General features: G+C 39.0%; 1 protein-coding gene across 1 annotated transcript; it reads left to right on the forward strand.

Annotated features, from left to right (window-relative positions):
• The first annotated feature begins 3,592 nt into the window (after nucleotides 1-3,592).
• On the forward strand, nucleotides 3,593-7,960 carry LOC149839221 (uncharacterized). The gene is made up of 3 exons (XM_090002389.1): nucleotides 3,593-3,861; nucleotides 4,202-4,421; nucleotides 7,655-7,960. The coding sequence occupies exons 1-3, from the start codon at nucleotides 3,668-3,670 to the stop codon at nucleotides 7,868-7,870; spliced, it is 630 nt and encodes a 209-aa protein (XP_089858515.1). The 5' UTR covers nucleotides 3,593-3,667; the 3' UTR covers nucleotides 7,871-7,960.
• The last annotated feature ends 14,359 nt before the right edge of the window (nucleotides 7,961-22,319 follow it).

Here is a 22,319-nt window from a genome sequence, read left to right on the forward strand (position 1 = left end):
CGCAAAGAAAACAATCACATAGGGTGTTGAGATCAAGGCTAACTCAATTGTTTTGATTTCAATATGGGTAGTTATAGCATGTTATGAACCCCCGGGGGCTCCGCTTGTCTGGTAGGAGCGGCTAGTGTAAGTCACCTTGTGTTGGAACGTTGCAGGTTCAAAACACAATGGTATAGTTGTATAACTGGTAGGGATCTGACTAACCCCAGTTTGCCTTTTTAAAAAAATAAAAAATTTATAGCATGTTCTGTACCAAAGATTTTTTTATACAAAGTGTTGCAGCAATCAACTTTAAGATATCCGCATCATGCCATGCTTCGGGGGTGTCAACGGGTCGGACCTCTACCAGAATCTGGTGGATCTGGATCCGACTAAGAAGTGTTGGTATCAAATTCAGATTGGGGTCCACTGGATCTATCATGAGCAAATCCATGTTGAGTCCCATTAAGCATTACACAAACTAGATCCAATCCATACCTAGTAAAACAATCAATTTTTCATTTTTTACAATTGAAAAAAAAAATAGGATCTCAATTGTTACTTGGGTCATACCCGAGTCTGATATGTAACTTCATAAACCATACCAGGATCTGCATTTTAAGTCTTAACCCGATTAGTTAATCAGGAACCCTATGTTTGTTCCAAACCCTAACCCTACTGGATCTGGCCATGCCCAACCTGTTGACACCCCTAATGCTAATCATAGAGTGCAAAATTGGTCTGGGGTAACCCAAACAGTAATTCGCTAGGGGTCCCTTGGATGCCACTTGAGATCAAGGCTCATGTGACAAGAACCAATCACATGTCTGCATTTTGGGCGAGGCCACAATAATAGGGCCTACTGTGTAGGCCTCACTTAAAAATAGGGGTGTCAATGGGTCGGGTTTACCCAGACCTGGCTGATTAATACATGGATCCAAAACCCAATTAAGACCCGGGTTCGGACCCAAAGGTCTGATTAATACATGGATCTGGGTATAGTTTGTGGAATTTTATACTAGACCTGAGTTCTGATTAAGTCGCATAATTTTTCAATGTAAAAATAATTAAAAAATATTATTTTACCGGGTATGGCCCGAATGCAGTAATGTGATTGGCTGTATACAAGAGACCCTTAACGGTTTATTGCAGGGTACCGGTACCCTCCTAAAAGCTATGTCTGAACATGCACGAAGACATGGACACTTACACTTATGGATATTATTTTTACTAACTTTTAACACTATCTCACTAAAATTGATTTCTTATATATCCACAAATAATTTTTTATTGACTAAACTATTATAAATTTGAATATGCTCGTGTCTTTTCTATTTAATTCCAATATTTAGGTCACACTCATGTCATGCATCGGATTATATATACCTAGGGATAGAAACGGGTCGGATCTGAAACAGCTAAATACATTGAGAGTCGGATCCAAAACAAGAACAAAATTCAAAACCTCCATCCTAGTCCTGACTTATTTGCATCCTTATCTGCACTTGTTAGGTGTGCCTTGAATTTTGAACCCTGTTAGCATCATCACCTATGTGAATTTTGAACATTATTGAGATGAAAAACCTATGGCAACTCAATTTTTTAATCTCTTGTGAATACTTAATTTAACAAGAAAACAACTTTGATTTTTCTTGTCATCAGAAGTGTCATTATAACAGTCTTCTTTTGAGTATCATAGTTGAGAAAGTCATAAGTGGGCTCCGCTTGTTTGGTAGGAGCAGCTAGTGCACGGTTCCTTGTGTTGGGAAGTTGGAAGTTCAAATCTCATGGTATCAACGTATAACGGGTCAGGGTTTGCCAGCTGGACTTTCAATATCTACATCTGAAATCTAATACATTTTAAAGGCACAATAAGGTTAGGCAAACCCCTACCAGTTATACAACTATACCATTGGGTTTTGAACCTGTAACTTCCCAACACAAGGTGACGTGCACTAGCAGCTCCTACCAGACAAACGGAGCCCCGTTGGTCAAGATACCAAATACTTATGGTTTAAGGTTATAGTAAAATTCATTTTTCTTGTTCCCCGTTGGCCCCAAGCATCCATATTTTCTACGATATAATTTTCATCATATCCGTATCGAAATTACTTGTCCACAGGCCGTCGATCTCACAGATGAACGGATGCAGGGTGCCCTTGCTGCACGTGGCGCACATTGATACAGGAAAGCGTGCTTCTTCACCTACCAATCAAAGAAGGGTCTCAAACCACAAAACAACCCGGACTGTTAGGTGGAACCGAGGCATCACCTGACTCGTGTCGGTGGGGCAATGAGGTTGACCGACTCGGACAAAGAATTGGACTCAAAAGTAGTAAACCAAGTGCAGGCCAACTCAACCAATCAGCTCTAGTCTAGACGAGCCATCACGTTCCGGTGCAGCATAGAGCCCTTGGAGGACAAGGACCAACACTATAATTGGTTCGTGTCCGAACGGTATCAGAAAGGTATGACACGTACCCGTTTTGATATGAGTCCCAGACGCTCGGCATATTTTATTTGCAAAAAGAGACAATTTCATTTAGGTTTTCAACAATTTATCCTAATTTCAAGAACTGGCCTAATGTTTATGAATTAACTGATATTGGCCACAGGTTTTTGTAGAAACTGTCATTATTTTGGAAAAGTTTTTTTTTTTTTTCATTTTTTCATATCGACTTTTGGTGTGAAAAAAACCTATTTATCCTGCAGGGAAGATAAAATTACTATTCTTATTTTACTCAATTTTTAACCAAGACTTAGCGAGAAATAATGGAGTTTTTTTTTTAAAGAGTTGGTGGATAATGTTAAGGATGGAGACCTATATCTCTAGTTTCATAGAGAAATAGGTATCCAGTTTTCTGAAAAACGTCAAAAACTAGAGACCTATATCAACAAATTCAGAAATATTAAGTTCATTTTTAAGATTAGGGGGCCGCTAAATACAACATTCTCCTTTAATAAACGTGATACTGATCTATTAATTAATTTAATCGAATTAAAAAATTCACTAACATGGTAATATATATATATTATTTTTTGCGACGAAGGAGTTCACCGAGAACCAGGTCACTTAACCGCCTCCCTGCAAGGTAAAACTCCGGGTTGAGGACAAAACCACCAAGCCTTGAGTGCTCCCACCATGCTAAACCAACAACAATCCCCATGTACCAGCAGGATTCTATCCTAATCCTTCAGCTTTGCCACATGATCCTGTTGAGCAGATGGGTAACTACGGTAATGGTAAAAATAATTTTATTTCTAAAATTATAATAAAAAACTAATCTAGTCACAAAAGAATCTACATGAGAACAGAGATACTAACATTTCAATTAATTAATTAGTTAAAATAATTTATTATATTAATATTAATTTATTACTGAAATTACAATTAAAAGCAAGACTCAAGAGTCATGTGGGCTAAGTAAGAAATTGAGTGTACCAGTACCAGGGTTTATCTTGTAGGGGACGGGTCCGGTGAGGGTTTCTCGTGATATTGAAAAAAAAAGGGGGTGATAATGAAATATACGAGTACGTATCGTATTCTCTAAACCATGTGACGGTCTCCGAAACGGGAAAAAATTTAAAAGATACGGACCCGAGTTCTGGAACTGTCCGTCGCGGGTGGTCTATTTATTATCCGAAGAATCAGTGAGAGAAGGAGAAGGAGAAGGAGAAGAGGAGGAAGATGGCTTGGATCACAAGATTAGCTGCGGCCGTGGCCTTCTTGGCAGCCGGCGTCTTCTTCCTGCCGGAGATCTCGAGCTCCGACGCCGGCGGCGTCGTCGTGGTCGCCGTGAGGCTGGCCCACCTCCTGAGCTTCGCCACCGCTTGGGGGGCTGCCCTTTGGGTCACTTTCATCGGCGGCATCATCATGTTCAAGTAAGCAGCCCCAATTTTCCCATCCTTCATCTTCTTCGCGTCTCCATACTTTTCTCTTCCTCGCGTTTCTGCTCGAGGAATTTCATCTAGTCCGTGGTTGGGTGGTCCCATTGAAGGATCATTACTTGAAAATCCCCAAATTCTCTCGGTTTTTCCAGATAAGTGGGTTCATCCTGATCTCTTGCACGCATGTATCCATGACATGTCTGGATATTAGTACGAATTCCAAGAACAATTTCCGTTGAGATATTAGTTCGTTTCAAGAACTTGTAGAGTTTTCTGGAAGTTTTAGTAACCAGAATTCGGAACATATTTGGCGAATTATGTGTTGGAATTTCAGGAACTTGCCGAGGCACCAATTTGGGAACCTTCAGAGCAAGATGTTCCCGGCGTATTTCTCCTTGATCTCCGCCTGCGGCACTATTTCGATAATGGCGTTCTCGTATCTGCATCCGTGGAGGAACTCCTCGTCGGCGGAGAAGCTTCAGCTCGGGTTTCTGGCTTCTTCTATGCTGTTTAACCTCGCGAATTTGTTCGTCTTCACGCCGATGACGATTGATGTAAGTATTTCGGGAATACGGTTTCCTTTTTATAGTCATTCCTGCTACGAAGTATCTTGCTCCATCATTACAGAAAATTTATTTCAAGGATTAATTAGTAGTATTTGCGTAGTGTTGTTAGTCTTTTTCGCATTCTACATTATCTTATTGTGCTGTATCATCTGCGATATGGTTGTTGCTGTATTTTTTTTTTGGTTAGAGCATTCTTCTTTGCACTTTCTTTACTATTTGGATAATAAAAGCATCTAAATTCAAAACTATCTGTTACTGTATACCAAGAATTAGGACATACACGAGGCACTTTTATTTGTTATGATTCAGAAGATTTGTTGCAAATAAGTACAATTTCATGAATCTCATAGCATGATTGTTATAAATTGGAGTTGGAAAGGAGTAATCACTGCAACCCATCGATTAACTACGTATATAATTTCCCATGAAACAAACAGAAATACAATTGAACATTGTTACATGCACATTTGTTCCTATTAATCTATTGTTGCATATTGTGAAGCGCATTTCTTTGATTCTATGATCACCCCTTTTATTCATTCATTGTCATGGGGACTGGTCAACAAACCGAGCCACTTATAGATTGGCTTGATTCTCCAGACCTGTCAAACACGCTTTTCTTTTTGTCTTGTTAATCATAACAGGCTGAATAGCAAAACATGGGCTTTTCTATTCTCTTCACTTTAGGTAGGCTCACTGGAGATTGTGTCTATGTGTGTGTGTGTCTCGCTGGAGATCGCGTCTATGTGTGCATCTTTTTCTGCATATACGTAGATAAATGAAATGACATATATATCACCTACTATTATAAAAGAACCGTTGGTAGAGGCACATAAAATTATTCAACTGTCACAACAACAATAATGTATAAAAGATGATTTTTATTAGGAGTAAGCCATCTTTAGTGCATCTCTCACTCTCTCTTCACACACATGTGTGTGTATATATATTATATATAATTGAGGCGCACAGTATCCTTGTTACTATCACATTATTTTAAGCACTAAAATATAAAAGATAGTTTTCTTTAGGAACAAGCCAGCTTTGGTGCAACTAGAGTTCATGGCAAGCCAAGCCTCACCTTGAATTTAACCTGGCCTTGAGTCTAAAGGAACCAAGCCTAAGCAGTATAAGCTTGGTTTATTCAGCTTGTTTACCACAAATGTAATATGCTAATCTTGTGATAATTGAAATATCAAGAGCTGGATGGTCAGTGAGCACCCCATGCTTACAACCCACTGTATCTATCCATTTGCCACCATATTATGTACGACTATAAAATATGTCTAACTTTGTTGGCACACCCTCTCCCAAGTCCAAATGCCTAAATTCATTTGTTTCTTTACATGTCACATGTTTGATCCCAGGGCTTCAATAAAGTGTGGGTTCCTTATGATCATTGTTCATACACAATCCTTTTGTTTTGTTTTCTAGTTTTGTGACCTGATTTCTCTTTCAAGGGTAAATGACAACTTCAAGCTTACCTTGTGTAATGGGGATAAATGATGTCTTGCGGCGTATGCTGACAAACTGATGAAGCTGACTAGTGGAAGTTAATTGTAGAATCTATGAAGACTCACTAGGTGATAAGGTGACAATCTATATTACATAGACACTTCACCTAGGCTGAATTGTTGGTGTCAGATACTTCCCAACACCAACACTCCTGGACATGGCACCGACACACTGGTTTTAAATTTAGAAGGGTCCAAAAATTTGGACACGTGTGTCGTCGACACCTTAAAAAGTGTCTCAACATGCCACGTCCAACAAGTGTCATACCCATGTCTAGTGTTGGGTATCATGGACACAGGTGTCCAGCTTTGTAAACACTTGTTAAACAAGGAAGTGTGAGTATTTTAGAGTTGAAAGGTTCTTACCTGGGAAGTATCCATCATGCCAGCACTGAGCATCCAATGCTCCCATTAGTCTTAATGATTTGATTAGACTTTTTGTACTTAAAATCTTACATGTTCATATTACATCATTGACATTTGTGTAAATCATCAAGGATCAGAATGCAAATGAGAATGGAATGTGCATTTTATATTTTATGGTTTTATTTGCATAATTCTTTAAATCTCTCTTTTTTTGTCTCTCTCTCTCTCTCACACACACACATATACATACATATATATATATATATATATATATATATATATATATGTGTGTGTGTGTGTGTGTGTGTGTGTGTGTGTGTGTGTGTGTGTGTGTGTGTGTGTGTCCAAGTGTCTAGACTCTAGATTTTTAAGAGCTGCTTTGTCCGACACTTCTTTCTATGTCTGACACCAACACTTGCGTTGGTGTTCAAGTAACATAGGTGTCAATGCATTGATGAGACAGTGGCGAAAGTTCACTGTAATAAAAACGTGTGATGACCTGAATTTGTGGATGATGATAATTATTTTTACATTGTTGTTGACATTGTGCATTCAAAAACAGATATTAAATTAACTTTTAGTTTGAGGATCTTTTGGCTCCAGTGACCAGTTATCAGGTTATTTTAAGGCAATGGGCTGTTATCAGTAGTTGAAGTCCTTTGGAAGGAAAATTGTAGGATGTCTTTTACCACTTTTTGTTAATGTTCTGTTGCTTGATCTGGTCTTTTTAAAATCGATGCTTCTGTTGGAGAGCGTGCAAGAACCAGCTGTAGGGTTTTCAAGGAGTTCTATTTTGTGGACTGAGATATGGGCAGAATGTCATGAAATCTATTCAGTTAAGCTGGGTGGGCATTTGTATTTCTGGGTATACAGGGTAGGAAATGCAGATTTCGGTTGAAGTCATAAATCATAACCAGGTATGCAGTTTATCGTAAGTGTGAAAGATGCCCAAATTTGATGAGCTCTTTGGGTTTGAGTGAATCATGAAAAGAATCAGCTGAGTTTGGTGGTTATCTAGTGGAATAAAAAAACACTGCTGATTCAAGATCTCTGTACACCTGACTATGTGGGTCGGCTTAAAAGCGTCCAAGTTGAAGAACGTCACAAGTTTGATACCCGGTTGTCGCAAGGCTGAAGCTGGGAGTACAGTGGTTTTACCAGTTGAGGCCTGCACCTAGAACTGCTGGGTTCACATTTATCCCCATCACAGTCGATGGGAACCCGTGTTCAGTTCAAGATTGCTGATGATTCGAAGTTTTCATTTTTTTTAATCACAGATGTTGATAGCGTCATTCACCAATACATTTTTATCTGATTCTTTTGATGATTTCTTTGTTCCAGATGATGAAGCAGCGGCACCAAGTGGAAAGAGAAGCAAACATTGGTGAAGAGGTTGGGTGGTCGAAGAATGTTGAAGCGGCAAAGGTCAATCCAAAACTAGCAGCAATGAACAAGAAATTCGGGATGATCCACGGATTATCATCGCTAACCAACATCTTGTCCTTTGGCAGTCTTGCTATGCACTCATGGTACTTGGCTGGCAAGCTTCTCTTATAGTCACAAATGTTTGTGATAAATACTTTCTGTGATGAACTTTATGCTCGTAGATTGGTTATGAATAATATCCTTGTGACTGTAATGAGCAAATTCATGGCAAACTATTTTCTTACCTGCCTGGGGGTCGCTAGCTCAGTACTCTATCAGGAGCTGCATGTTTGCTGGCGGAAAACATTGCCCCTTTGCTTCTTCGTCTTGTGCTTATGAACATAAATTGTTGGTCTTTTTCTTCTCTGTTTCATGGTTGTTTTACTTAGGGGCCATTTATTTCCCTCTTGATGGGAGGAACTGGGGAAGCGTGTTTTGCCCGAAAGTTGTTCCCCAAGGAGGAGGGTGGTGTGACCCCGTTTCTTTGGCTGATGCCATGGGCCCTTTCCTGCTTGAGTGTTTGGTTTGCCTCGAGTGGGAAAGAGGCCCATTTTCACTTGAAAGTGAGCTTCCTTCTTTCCCACATTTTGGTAAAACAAAGGTGTTTGTTTCATGCCCTTTCATATGAAACAAGCTCTCTTTCATAGGAAATAGCGCTTCTTTCTTATAGATGGTGAAACAAACGTGTCAATGAGAATACGTGGTTGAACTCACATGATAAATGGTAAAAAAAACAGCTTTGCTGTCTAAATGGGTTCATACCTTCCCCCATGGGAAATTAATTTCTCTCCAAAGTGGCCCTTTCAAAGGAAAGGGGCTTTCATGAGTGGGAGTCTAACAAAAGTCTCTCTTAAGGCATGTTTGATCGCTTGTCCGGGGTTGGACCAAATGAATAAAAAGAAAGGAACAAAACATTGGTTCTGGTGATAACTATTCTAAGTCCAATATTTGTTCCGACCGTTTCTTCATCTATGTTTCAAAGTTCAACATTTGTTATGGATATTATGAACAAGCCATCACACTAAAAAAAGAAAAAAGAATACCCTAGTCAATATTTTAATCAAGAAGAAGAAAAGAAGCAAAAGATCAAAGAAAATCAAAATAGAATAAAATATAAAAACTAAAAAAAGAGAATAAGAATAAGAATACCCTAATAAAGATTTTATTCAAGAAGAAGATCAAAGAAAATAAAAAAGGAGAAGAGACCCTAATCAAATCTAACCTAATAAAAAAGGGAGAGAGACCCTAATCGGGACTAACGCAATCAATGAAAACCCTAAATAATGAAAATCAACAAGAATAAAAAGAAGATGAATAATGAAGAAGAAGGGGGAGAGAGAGAGAGAAGAATGAAGAAGAAGAAGAAAAATGAAGAAGAAGAAGAAAAATGAAAATGAAAAAGAAAATAAATGAAGAAGAACGAAGAAGAAGAGAAAAAAAGAAGAAAAAGGGAGAAAGAGAGAACCATGCCCAATCGTCGGTGGCCTCGCCCCACTTGCACAGGAGAGAAAGATAGAGAGTCGGGGGACCCCTTCCCCCGACTTTTTTTTTCATAACTTTCCCTCTCCCGGTTCCCCGCGTCCAAATTTTTTTTTTTTGTAAAGGAAAGGGGGTGTTATGAAAATTGGATAATATTTTGGATGCACGGATGTGCGAAACATGTTCGACATTTGTTGAAAATCGTTGTTCTCAACAAGATTTTCGTCTGAATCCCGCTGAGAACAATACATCAAACATCCCTTAGAGCACATTTGATGGCGCATCCCGCAGGACAAAAAAAACACAAAAAGCATGTGTTTTCTAACAAAGGTTGGACGCGGGAACGGCGTCCGCCGCATCTCTTTTCGTATGTTATTTTCATTTCACCCCACCTATGTTACGAAAAGAACTGTGATGGAGGACAAATAAAAAAAAACATATCGACGAGTGCACTCAACTCTCTCTCTCTCTCTAAACTGTCCGACAAAACGCTTATTCTTGTCTAATCGGATTAGACAGGAAAATTTGGATGTGATTGCTATTTGCGAAACAAAGATGCAAGAGATTTCTATTGCTTCGGTTTTAGAGTTGTGGAGGGGTGCGAGTTTATGTTTTAAAGTGGTTGTTAACCATGCTGGGGGTATTTTAATTTTGTGGAAGTCTTCATTGGAGGCGACTCAAGTGAACCTCGGTCAGTTTTCGATTTTCATCGCTTTCACTGTACAAGCTCTGAACCGTATGTTCGTGCTTACTGCGGTGTATGGCCCAAATTGCGCTTCTAGAAGATTATTGTTATGGGATGATCTAAATCAAGTGTTCGCTCTGGCTGCTGATAACCATATTATATTGGGAGATTTTAACTATTTATTGTCCATTCAAGATTCAAACAATTTAGTGATGCCCAATTCGTCAATGAAAGGATTCCAAGATTTCGTTGCCGCTAATCAATTATACCCCATGCCATTGTCTGAAGAAAGGTTTACTTGGTCTAACCAACGGGCACGACCATGTTGTAGGGTGCTAGATAGAGTCTTAATTTCAACTGGATTACTCGAAATCATCCCAGATATAAAGGGGTGGATTATTGCCCCAACCATATCCGACCATGGTCAGGTGATCGTGCAATGAGGAGGAGGCTTTAGATCAGTTCGTTGATTTTCTTTCGAGCAGTGGTGGTTGACTGAACCAAAGTTTCATTCAGTGGTTGAGGGGTCGTGGAGTTCGAGGGTTCATAAAGACAAGACTGTTATCCGATATCAAAAGAAGCTTTTGTGCCTAGCTAAGGATATTAAACTTTAGTTGCAAAGACGGTCTGTGAGTAAGTTTCATGAGATGGCTGCATGGGAGGCAGAGATCTCATCATTGTTCACCCTATTATCTTCCACCGAAGGATTGTCAGACGCGCAGTTGAAGGGGTTGCAAAGCAGACTTGCTGATCGGATGACATTATTGAAACGTTAGAGGATAAAAGAGAAGTTGAAATGGAAGCAACGTGCTTGGGTGAAATGGTTGGCGGCAGGGGATGAAAATACTCATTTTTTTCATTCATTTGCTTTCGATCGATTTAGACATAGTATCCTTCAATCGATCACAGTTGACGGGGTGTTCTGGGAAGGGCAAAATCTTGTGCTGGTGGTCTCTAACTATTTTGAGAAGCTTTGTTCTATTCCGCCAAATGCGGGGGGTAATATTGGACATGAGTTATTTCTTTCTCTTCAACCGAATCAGGTCTTAACCTTGCAACGTAGGTTTTTGGAAGCAAAAATCATGAACGCAATTAAAGATTTGTTGGGTTGGAAGGCACCCGGAGTATATGGTTTCCCTGTAGATTTTTTTTAAAGTTTTTTGGAAAGCAGTGAAGAGTGATTTGTGTACAATGTTTGATGAGTTTCATCGTAACTCTAGACTGCCTAGGCAGTGTCATGTCAGATTAATCTTCCTTATTCTAAAAGAAAGCATCGCCACATATATTATGCGCTTCCGTCTCATTTCCATAATGGGAGCCTTGTATCGTATAGTCGCAAAAGTCTTAACATCAAGACTAAAATTGGTGGTATCTAATCTAATTTCTAATTTTCAGCTTGCTTTTATTTCTAATAGGAGAGTTCAACAAGCATATATCTCAGCTTCAGAGGTCATTCATTCCATGCACGCGAGTCCTACTCCTTACTTCGTGTTGAAGCTTGATTTTAATAAAGCATATGATTCTGTGTACTGGCCTTTTCTTTTGTAAGTGGTGAATCACATGGGATTCGACGACTGTTTTTCCAGATGAGTGTCAGAGCTTCTTACCAATGCACAAGCCATGATGTTCATGAAAGGGGTAAAGGGTGAGTAGTTTTCATTGCGACACGACCTACGACAAGGATATTTGTTATCTTCACTTTTGTTTAATACAGTAGCAGAAGGACTTGCAGTGGTTCTTAGACACGCGCAAACAATGGGCTTCGTACAGTCGTTGGATATCCAAGGTTTTTCTGGGCATATTATACAATATGCTAGTCTTTAGAAGGGCTTCACTGCAGCAAATGCTTCGCGTAAGGCTTATTCTCATGTTTTTTCAGCTTTGTTCAGGCTGAGGCTCAATGAAAAAAAGTGTCCGGTCACACTTCTGAATGACGATCCGACCAGTCAAAATGTGGCGGAAAAAAATTTCAACTGCACTTTAGGGCCGTTGTCGATCAAGTACTTGGGGCTCCCCCTACAAGTCAAGCCAACCTCTAAAACATCCTGGGCACTGGTTGTTGACAAGGTGTGTCTTAAGCTCCAGTCTTGGTGTGCCAGATATTTGTCTCTTGCAGACAAAATTACTTTGATCAGGCATGTTTTGTCAGCGTTTCCAGAATTCTTCATGTCGGTTTGTGTCATACCAGTCAACGTTGAGCAACAGCTTAAACGTGTCCTGTCAAGTTTTTTGTGGCGTAGTGTAAATGGACCTTATAAGAGGCACTTGGTGGGATGAGACTCCATCGTTATGCCAAGGACTATGGCTGGCTTAAGAATTTTTGTTTCGCGTAAAAGGAGTGTGGCATTGGCTGTGAAGCAGTGTTGGTTGGCTCATACTTCACAAGATGCATGTGCAAACTTCCTCCGACTGAAATATGGTCTAATCGATTCGCTTGCTGTTCGTTGGGGGGCTCGTGGACCATACACATCGCATTCGAGGAAAATGTGGTTTAGGGCATTGCGTTTATTTCTTGACAGAGATTTGGATGCGGGGGTAGACAGATCATGGCTTTAATGGACAATCATAAAAGCGAGAGTTTTCCAAGTCCACAAGGTCTACCGTTCTCTTTTATCTCCAGGTCTGGGCTGAATCCCCAAAAATGCTTTATGGGCAAAGGGACCATCTCTGAGGACCAAGGTATTGGCTTGGTTGATTCTTCGTGACCGGATACAAACCCATAACAATATCAAGAGGATGAGGTTTTAATTTCCTAGTTGGTGTGTGCTTTGTCGACAGGCTAAAGAAACCACACATCTTTTTTGGTCGTGTGAAGTGTTTCGAGAATTGTTTTCTCAAACTTGGAGAGCTCCATCAATTGTTGTGTGGGAGGGCTGCTTTGCGTTAGATCTTATACTCGACCCTACTATAATTAGACACAAAAAGAAGTGAAGGACTATTTGAAGAGTTTGGTTATTTACAGTGTGGTGGTTCATATGGATGACCAGAAATGATGCTACTTTTCGGGATGTCCCATTCAACCTTAACCGTTTGACTCATAAGGTCTTGGCTGATGTGTATGCTATCTTATGCATTTATCTCAAAGACCTGCCTTTGCCTCCAACCGATCCTCATCTAGATATTTGTGGTCCTTGATGAGTTTTCTGTTTTGTGTTCGGGTTTTTCTGTTTTTTGTGTAAATGGTGTTTTCATGTTTTGCTATTGTGTTTGTGCTTGTGGGACTCAACGCTTTGTTGAGTTTCACTTTTAAGTAATGTTGATCACTTTTCGTCTCTCTCTCTCTCTCTCCTATGCAGCTGCAGGAGGGGCGGTGGCCAGGTCGAGGGGCCGACGGAGGTGACGATGGCCACCTAACCCCGACGACCTTTTTCTCATTTAGTCATCACCGGATTTTGTCGAGCGAAGAGGATGAGAGGTGCATTTCATTCCATAGATTCAAGCGCTCCGTATCGACCAACCAGGATGTGCTCTCTTCGCTTCATCCTCTTCTTTCTCTCGGCGACCCTCGCCAGATACTTATCCTGGAAATCGATTTGGTCGAAGCTCAATGAGGACTCCGACAATCTCCTAAGCTCCGACGAGTTTCGACTGCCCACCTCTCTCTCTTCTCTTTTCTCCTCTCCTCTTCCCTCCTCTCTTGTTCCTTCTTTATTTTTGTCTGACCAGTAGCATGAAGGGCGCAACCGATATGGAGGATGGAAGGTAGTTGATTGAATTCTTTTATGTTTTTCTTTTGTTTTCTCTCATTTGTATATGATATTTTGTTCTTTGTTTTTCAAATGTTTCAATTCTTTTCACCTTTGTCACCTATGCACTTCATTTGTTGGATCAAATGCTCGTGTGAGGAATTTCATCTGTTTTATCATAATTTTTTGTTTAGAGATGACTCATCTCCACTTTTTTTTACTGATTTGCTCAAAATTTTCATGATTAAAAGGAAATTCCTCAAGAATCAAATTAATCTTTATAACCTTTTCATGTAATTTTGTTTCCAACTTATTTTGTAGCTAACTTTCACTCTTCTTTCTATTTATTCAACGCATGATTTTCCAAGGTTTTTTCTTTCAATTAACTCTTCTTTATACTATCTTGAAGCTTCCCCTTCTTCCTCCTTTTTGTGGTACAAGGGGACTTAATCGAGGATTGGTTAAACAATGTAGCAATATAAGGTTTGTCTCAAGTGAAACATTCATCCAACAATATTTCAAGAAAAAACAAATCTTATACATTTTTAGCCCGTTTTTCTCATGCTACACAAATAAATGTAAATTTTAAACATTTTTAAGTTTTTAGATCCAATCTGATATCTATATAAAAAGTAAAAATCCGTAATAAACATGGGCAAATCAGATCATACAACCCATTATCCATGATTGTCTAAGTTATCCACAAATTGTCATCAAACAACAAACATTTGGAACATGGCATGTCCAAACAAATGTTGAACTTGGTACAATATTTACAGGATGAACAAAAACAATGTTATGTTCCATCTTTTTTGTTCATTTTGTCCAATTAGGGACAAGCCATCAAACTTACTCTTAAACCCCGTTTGTTACATTCATATAGGGTGAAAGGCATTTTGACATCTGGAGTTGTGCAATGTGACTTTTACTTTTTAAAGGTGGGCGGTCGAAACTTTTTAAAAGCCATCAAACGGCATTTGTGGTTGAGCATTTGAAGGATTTTGCTCATGCCGACATCGTGGCCGTCTGTTTGCATTCTGGATGAATGCCACGTGGTTTTGTTGACTTTTGAACTTTTTAAAATGCAAATCGAATGGCCACGATGTCGGCATGAGCAAAAACGCTCATGTTCAGCATGACCTGATCTGCTTCCCCATTTGAATGGGTGAGCCTTTCGCTACTTTGCACTTGGGCGTTTGTTTCACCTAAAGCGGGAAAGAGGTCCACTTTAACTTGAAAGTGAACATCATTCTCTCCATTCAAGGTAATCGGGCGTTTGTTTCATGCCGTCCTATAAAAAAGGCTCATGAAATCATAGGAAATAGGGATTCTTTACTACAAATGGTGAAATAAAAATGTTTATTAGAAATATACGGTGGAACCCACATGATAAAATCCAAAAAGACAGTTTTTCTGTCAAAATGGGTTCATACCTCCCCCCTCACTTTCCCTCCAAGGTGGCTCTTTCAAAGAAAAGAGGCTTCCAAGTGAGACTAATAACGGCCCCTTTAAAGTGTGTTTGGGGAAATTTGCTTCATCCTACATTGAGGAAAAGAAGCTTACTTTCATACAAAATGGGCCGTCTTTCTTCATAAGGCTGAAGCAAACGCCATTCAAGAAAGTGGGTGTGGACCCCACTAATTCATTACACATACTGGGTTTCGAGCGAAAGTTGCTTCCCTCCATGAGGTGTGTGACGCCCTTACAGAAATAAAATTGGAGAGAGAGAGAGAGAGAGAGAGAGAGAGAGAGAGAGAGAGAGAGAGAGAGAGAGAGAGTTGGCCTGACCAGGCCCAGTGTTTGACTCATACTTGGCTGGTTCTATCGTTTAGGATGTAAATCGGCTCGTGAGTTTGTAATGTGCCAAGTCTATCTTGAGCTCGTTATGAGCCGAGCTTTACATGCCAAACATGAGCATACTTGTTATTTTTATTGTCTTTTTAAGTGTTTTTAAATGTTGATAATACATATATAACGTATATAATATATGCACAATACATATAATATATATAGTACACGTATAATATATAATATATATATATATATATATATATAAATATATAAATATGTATAAAAATATATATTAGTGAGTCTACACAAGCCCAACTGAACAACGAGTAGCTCATCTTGTTTTCCAGCCTTGTGCCTTTCAGCGTATGATCTACCTATGTTTTTTTTTTGTGTGTGTATGTGTGTGGGCGCAAAATATTTCAAAGAGAAACACCGTAATTGTAGGTGGGATTTCCTCAGGGTGAGTTTGTGTAGCGCGGAAGGATGCTCTGTGCCGCAATCCGTGTGGAGTGTCCTTCCGTGGAAACGAAACCCCCCCACGGGAATGGTTTATGTAGAAACAGGGAGGATCTTGTTGATTTGAGGCCCTTTTTCTGTGTTGAAACACAATACTGTGTTTGTGTAATCACTGTAGAGCCCGCAAAAATGTTTCGTGCTTCATGCGCTTCCGGGGAAATTTTTGAAGTTATTGCATTCTGATTGTATGTTCTCCCCCGATGATTCACTGAATCCCACGTCTGTGTTCGGGGGTCTGAATGAACACCACGTATACAAGCACATGAGGCTCGTATTCCCGTGTATGTTGACATCACTTAGCATTGAAATCTGGTGTGCTTGCAAAGACTTAAGTACCCTTTCCTGCTATTTTTCTCATAAAACGACAGTTTGAGAAAATGACAAAAAATGCCCTTTATTCAAAAAGGAAAAAACAAACGGTTAAAAAAAAGGACAAACATGTCCTTCATCCCAAAAGTCGAGGATGATGTTGACTCTTCAAAGTCTACACAGCAAAACAAACCTTAATCGTTTCGCCGATGGTGATCCGACGAAACGATGGTGAGCCGGCGATCCGATGGTCATCCAGCGAAACAGACCTGAGCCATCAAAAATGTCTGTTTGAACTTTTCATCGTCATCATCTTCTTCTTCCTTCTCCGTAAAACACTGTAAAACCCTCTCTCTCTCTCTAGAGAAGAAATCAAGGGAGACAAAGAGTTCTCCCTGGAGAAGGCCATGAACATCAACCCTCTCACTCACTCTCTTTTCTCTTTTTACTTCTGTGCACATCCAGCAGACGATCCTACATTGCTCCATCAAACACCGACTGACCTGTACACTGACTGTAGCATCGTTCAACTTGATGAGTTGTGGATCCTGATTCATAGTTTTTGCCCTTACAGGAGGGGGTTTGGGGGCTCCTCCTAGCGTGTGTAGCATCATTCAACTTGATGAGTTATGTAGTCTGATTTAGAGTTTTTGCACTTACAGGAGGGGGGTCAGGGGGTTCTCCCCCGGCGCGGGTCCCGCTGCACGGTCAGCGGGCGGGGGTCCAGAGGGGGCCGCCCCTGGCGGCGAGCAGCGCCCCCCAGACCAAATTTTTTTGGGGCCTTGTATAAATTTTTTTATTTTCTTTCCCTCTTTTAACTATCGAAAAAGAGCAATAAAGCGTTTTGTTTAATCGCGAGGCTCATGTTTCCTTCAGTTGTTTCTTACTCGAGGTTTTCGTAACACCCCTTTCCATAATTTTCTATTTTCTTTTTCTGTTTCTTTGCCACGATTTTTTCAATGACTCCCTTACAACGATTTTTAGTGTTGTCGGGTCTTCAACGAGCCCCACAACGATTTATAGTGTTGTCCGGTCTTCCAACAACGATTTGTAATATTGTCGGGCCTTCCTACAACGATTTGTAGTGCTTTCGGGTCTCCAATGAGTCAAACAATAATTTATAATGTTATCCGGCCTTCCAACAATGATTTGTAGTATTGTCGAGCTTGCCTACAACGATTTGTAGTATTTTCGAGTCTCCAACAAGCTCCACATTGATTTATAGTGTTATTCGATCTTCCAACAACGATTTTTGAGGTTGTTTCATAGTGATGGCCGCCGAGAGAGAGAGAGAGAGAGAGAGAGAGAGAGAGAGAGAGAGAGAGAGTAAAGCAGAGGATATCTGCTTAATCAATCTGGCCTTCCCGCTCTTGATGGAAGAAAAAACACAACAAACCATCAAAAACAAGTTTTTTTTGCTTAAAATACCCTTTAAAGCGTTGTTACTGTCCTTTTGGGCATGGTTTGACCTATTTTTTATGGGATTTTTTTTTGGTTTTTGCATTGATTGTTCATCAAGCGTGCATCAAACGTGTGATGACCTATTGCGCTGCTTGATCAATAGGTGTTTGATCCCCTACTTGGCCGTCCATCACACGTTTGATGCAGGCTTGATGAACAATCAATGCAAAAACAAAAAAAAATTCCCATAAAAAATAGGTCAAACCGGACAGTAACAACGCTTTAAAGGGTATTTTAAGCAAAAAAAAACTTGTTTTTGATGGTTTTTTGTGTTTTTGCTTCCATCAAGAGCGTGATGGAAGGCCAGATTGATTAAGCACCTACTCATCAAGCAGCTATCCTCTGCTGTACACCCTCTCTCTCTCTCTCTCTTTATATATATATATATATATATATATATATATATATATATATATATATAAAGTGATAGTTGTGCAATCTTTAGGTAAGCAACTACGGGTGGGAAGAGGATGGCCGTCAATCATTGCACATGATGGGCGGCCATCACTATGAAACAACCCCAAAAACATGCAAAAATGCTGTTTTGTGTGGTTTTTGGGCTCTAGCAGCTATGTTGGACCGTCAATTTTTTAAACTTTATTAAAACTTATTGAAATCTAATGCTCTAAGAGTTAAAATCAAGTGCCTAGATCACATCTCTATGGTCAAAATTTATATAGAAAAAACTAGAAGGTCAATTTAGTATATTTCAATTAACATATTTTATTAAGCATGCTTTGGCCACTCTCTTTCACATACACACAATATATATATATATATATATATATATATATATATATATATATATATATATATATATATATATATATATATATATATATATATATATATATATATATATATATATATATATATATATGGGATAGCATTTGCTACCCAAATGGGTAAGGAACTCCCTCGTTGGAAGTCATAAGGGGAGGATGTTTTGACCAAATGCGATCCGGTGAATGTGTGGTCAAAATGGTAGAAATTGACTCTTGAATCATATTTTTTTTACCTAAAAATGTGTTTTTTTTTATGTTTGAAAATTTGGTACATTGAAGGCCATTGATCTTAATTTTTGACCCTTGTAAAATCTAACATATATGTCACAAAAACACGATCCAAAGGTTAGTTTCTATCAAACTTTATATGTAAATCACATGGGTCAGATGTAAAAATAAAAAGTAAAAAAAAACATTGGATTTTATCACTAGGGGATTCCTTACGCCTGTTTAGTTAGATTGTAATTATCCAAATATTACCATGTCATCCTCAACATGTGCCCTTGGCATGCATGTACACACTTTGACCTCTGCGACCCAACATCACTGGTGCATCCATTAGTCATCGCTGGATTTGGTGTAGGCAGCTTTCTCACTCTCTCTCGTAGGCCAACCACCCTACCACACCTCACTTAGTATATGCATCTAGAAGATGAGGGAGAACAGGCACCCATATATACGCACTTAGACTCAACCTCGGCCTTGTGTCGTTGTCCAACCTACCACCAAATTTAATGCATTTTAACACCTTCGGGTGACCTTCTGATATATATATATATATATATATATATATATATATATATATATATATATATATATATATATATATATATATATATATATATATATATGTCCAGATTTTGCAGAGATTAAATCTTCAAAAGCAGAATTTGAACATTGGATCATGTTTTTTTTTTCCCATAACAGAGCTGGGGAATTAGGGCTCCCTCCCTTTTACAAACAGCCTTTAAGCCAACCCTAAAAGGACAGAGGCCTGTTCTAGCTACCAGGCAGTTATTTAACCACCAGTGTACCAGTGGGGTTTGAACTCACAATGTCCCATCACATGGTGAGTTGCACAAACTGCTCCTACCAGATGGTTGAAGCTCCTCCGTTGGTCATTGGAACATGTTTAGCATATTTTATTTACTATTGTCATGTGTTAAAGTTAACTAAAATATGACTTTTTATGCCATCTTATTTTCATGATTTTTAATGAAAATATAGCTTATTAAAAGGTTGAAAAAATTAAAATCAACTAGGAAGTGATGTGGAAGCGCTCCCTAAGAGAATTCGGGATAGCAGTAGACCGGACCGGGGGACAAGGTATCCACCCTTGCCCCGTCTCAAAATCCTTTCCTCCATCCCCGCCTCTATCCCTGCACTGGTTTTGATTTTAACCTTGATCCACATTTCATGTCCTCCATCCTCGGTCCAAACGGAGCGTGGCGAGGTGGGGTAAGCCAGGGATCAGGGCGGGGAAAAACATAAGTTCATCCCTGCAAGTTTAACTTTTATAGGTTAATATTTTGCAAGGCGAAGCAGGAGGCTCCATGGCCATAGAGTTTTACTCCGTGTAATAAATGGAAAAACTACTATAGGTAGATTTCTGCTTTTAAGAAGCAATAAAATCTTACAAAGAAAATAAATTTGTTCTGCTATAAAGCATACTAGGACAGCCAATATAACTAAGCATTAGCCAAATTTCTTATCAGGAAAAGAACTTAAATATACTCATAAAGTATTCACTATTTGTTTGGACTTAAACAATTTAACCATAATAGTTTTTTCTTATCCGAGCTACCCTCAATGATTTGTGTGGCTACAAATCCTATTGCACGCATTGTTCAAAATCAGATTAACTATATGATTACGTTGCAAATAAAGTAGTAAACTAACACTTAAGGGAGATTTTTCCCACCATGTTGATCAGGTTACATTGTATACAAACCGATTCTTTAAATTCAATCTCCACCGTGCATCTTATGATGGTGATGTGTGTGGGCCCCACTCTAACAGTTCCCGAGTGAGATGTGTGGTGGTGATTGAGTGGATCCCTTGATTAGTTATATTCCTGTGGGTAGGTAGGGATGTAAACCGGTCGGATTTGGGTCGGATGTAGCCAATGCCAAATCCAACTAATCGAATATGGGCTAATCGGATCGAGGTTCAGATTATGATGGAGAAAAGGTAATTCCAAATCCAAAAAAAAAATACATGCAATCAGATGCAGATGTCACTCGGATTCAGTCATGAAATCCTTAAATTGAATCCAAATCCTATTAATAATTGGATTCAGCTTTGTTCAACTGAATCCTACTAATCAGATTCGAAATCGGTTCAGATATCGGAGATATCTGATCCATTGACATTCGTATAGATAGGGGTGTCAACAGGATGGACCTTCACAGGACCTGGGTGGATCCATCCTTGGATCTGACTTTGAGATGCTTGTGCCAAATTTGGACCTGAGTCCCATCCGACCTATCATAAGAAAACCACACCAGAGTTCTATAAGTATTGCATAAACCTGACCTGGTTCATACTCAATCAAATAATAAATTTTGTTTTCTATTGAAAAATTGTGGATCTTAATTCGAACTCGTGGGACCTGAGTCTGGTATGAAATTTCATAAAACAAACCATGTTGGATCTAGTACAGGTCTGAATGGGCCATAGCCATCTCATTGAAACCCCTATTTATGGCTTATATATATATATATATGGATCCGTGCTAAACCCATTTGGTGCTAAACCACGTGCTAAATGGTTATTTCAGACTTTTTTCATTTTATTTTTAAATTCTGACCATACAGATGTGATCTATGTAATTGATTTTAGAGGGATCAGCTCTTTAAGCGTTTGATTCCAACACATGGATGGGTTTTTATATGGTTCGAAAAATCAACGGTCCAAAATGTTTGTAAATTTTTGAGGCTCCAAACATCATTTTTTTTCATCGAAAACACCCAGGTGTGGATTCTTAGTAAATCAACCATGCCCAACACATTTATGGGGCCAAAACCGCATAAAAAGCACTGGAGAAGCCCAAAAAACCCATTTAACACGCGGTTTAGCACGGACCCATTTTCCTATATATATATATATATATATATATATATATATATATATATATATATATATATATATATATTGCTACAATCGAATGTACTTACATTCGAGTTGGAATCCAATGATGCGAGTTGTTTTGGCTTGATTTAACCTCATAGATAAAACATGTAGATGACATGTTCAGCATGCTTGATTTAGTCGGAACAGACTCTTGGCTCATATTTTTTCTATGAAAAGCATGTTTTTATGAGATGAAAAAGATCGATATGATCATAACCATTGATTGTTGGATCGCTGAAAAAACCTGCATACAAGCCAGATTATGGCAATCCGAAAGCCGGTTCCCACAAAATAAAGCATGTAAGATCACATCTATAGTATTAGATCTTCACACAAAAAAGCTTCATTTTTGCTAAACAAATTATATTTTACAATCGATTGTAGCAAATATTAACTTATATATGAGAGGAATCAGAGTTATGTGTGTGTGTGTGATTCCCCCAGGTAAAATTCTCATTCCCCAGCTGGTAGTTGCTTTAGGTGAAAAAAATTACAAATGATTGGCAAACTTCATGCCCAAATTAGGTAAGCATGGCTTTTGACTGTTGAGGCTATCTAAGAAAAATTGTTGAAAAACTTAAAGTTGGTGACCTCTTCACCAACCGCCATCTTCCTTCTAATTTCACCTGAATCCTTTATATGGCACTCCCCTTAAAACTATCTCCCAAAAAAAGAAAGGCATGCACCCCCCCTTAAAACTAGTAATAAAACACGAATCCACTTATAAGCACCTGGCT

The sequence above is a fragment of the Nuphar pumila genome, chromosome 4, assembly GCF_984573655.1.
Source record: "Nuphar pumila chromosome 4, dmNupPumi1.hap1.1, whole genome shotgun sequence".
In the NCBI taxonomy this organism is placed as follows: Eukaryota; Viridiplantae; Streptophyta; class Magnoliopsida; order Nymphaeales; family Nymphaeaceae; genus Nuphar; species Nuphar pumila.

Coding starts and splice junctions, on each gene's coding strand:
- LOC149839221 (XM_090002389.1), top strand. CDS start 3,668: ATGGCTTGGATCACAAGATTAGCTGCGGCCGTGGCCTTCTTGGCAGCC. Junction 3,862..4,201: donor GGCGGCATCATCATGTTCAA/GTAAGCAGCCCC, acceptor TTGGAATTTCAG/GAACTTGCCGAGGCACCAAT. Junction 4,422..7,654: donor TCACGCCGATGACGATTGAT/GTAAGTATTTCG, acceptor TCTTTGTTCCAG/ATGATGAAGCAGCGGCACCA.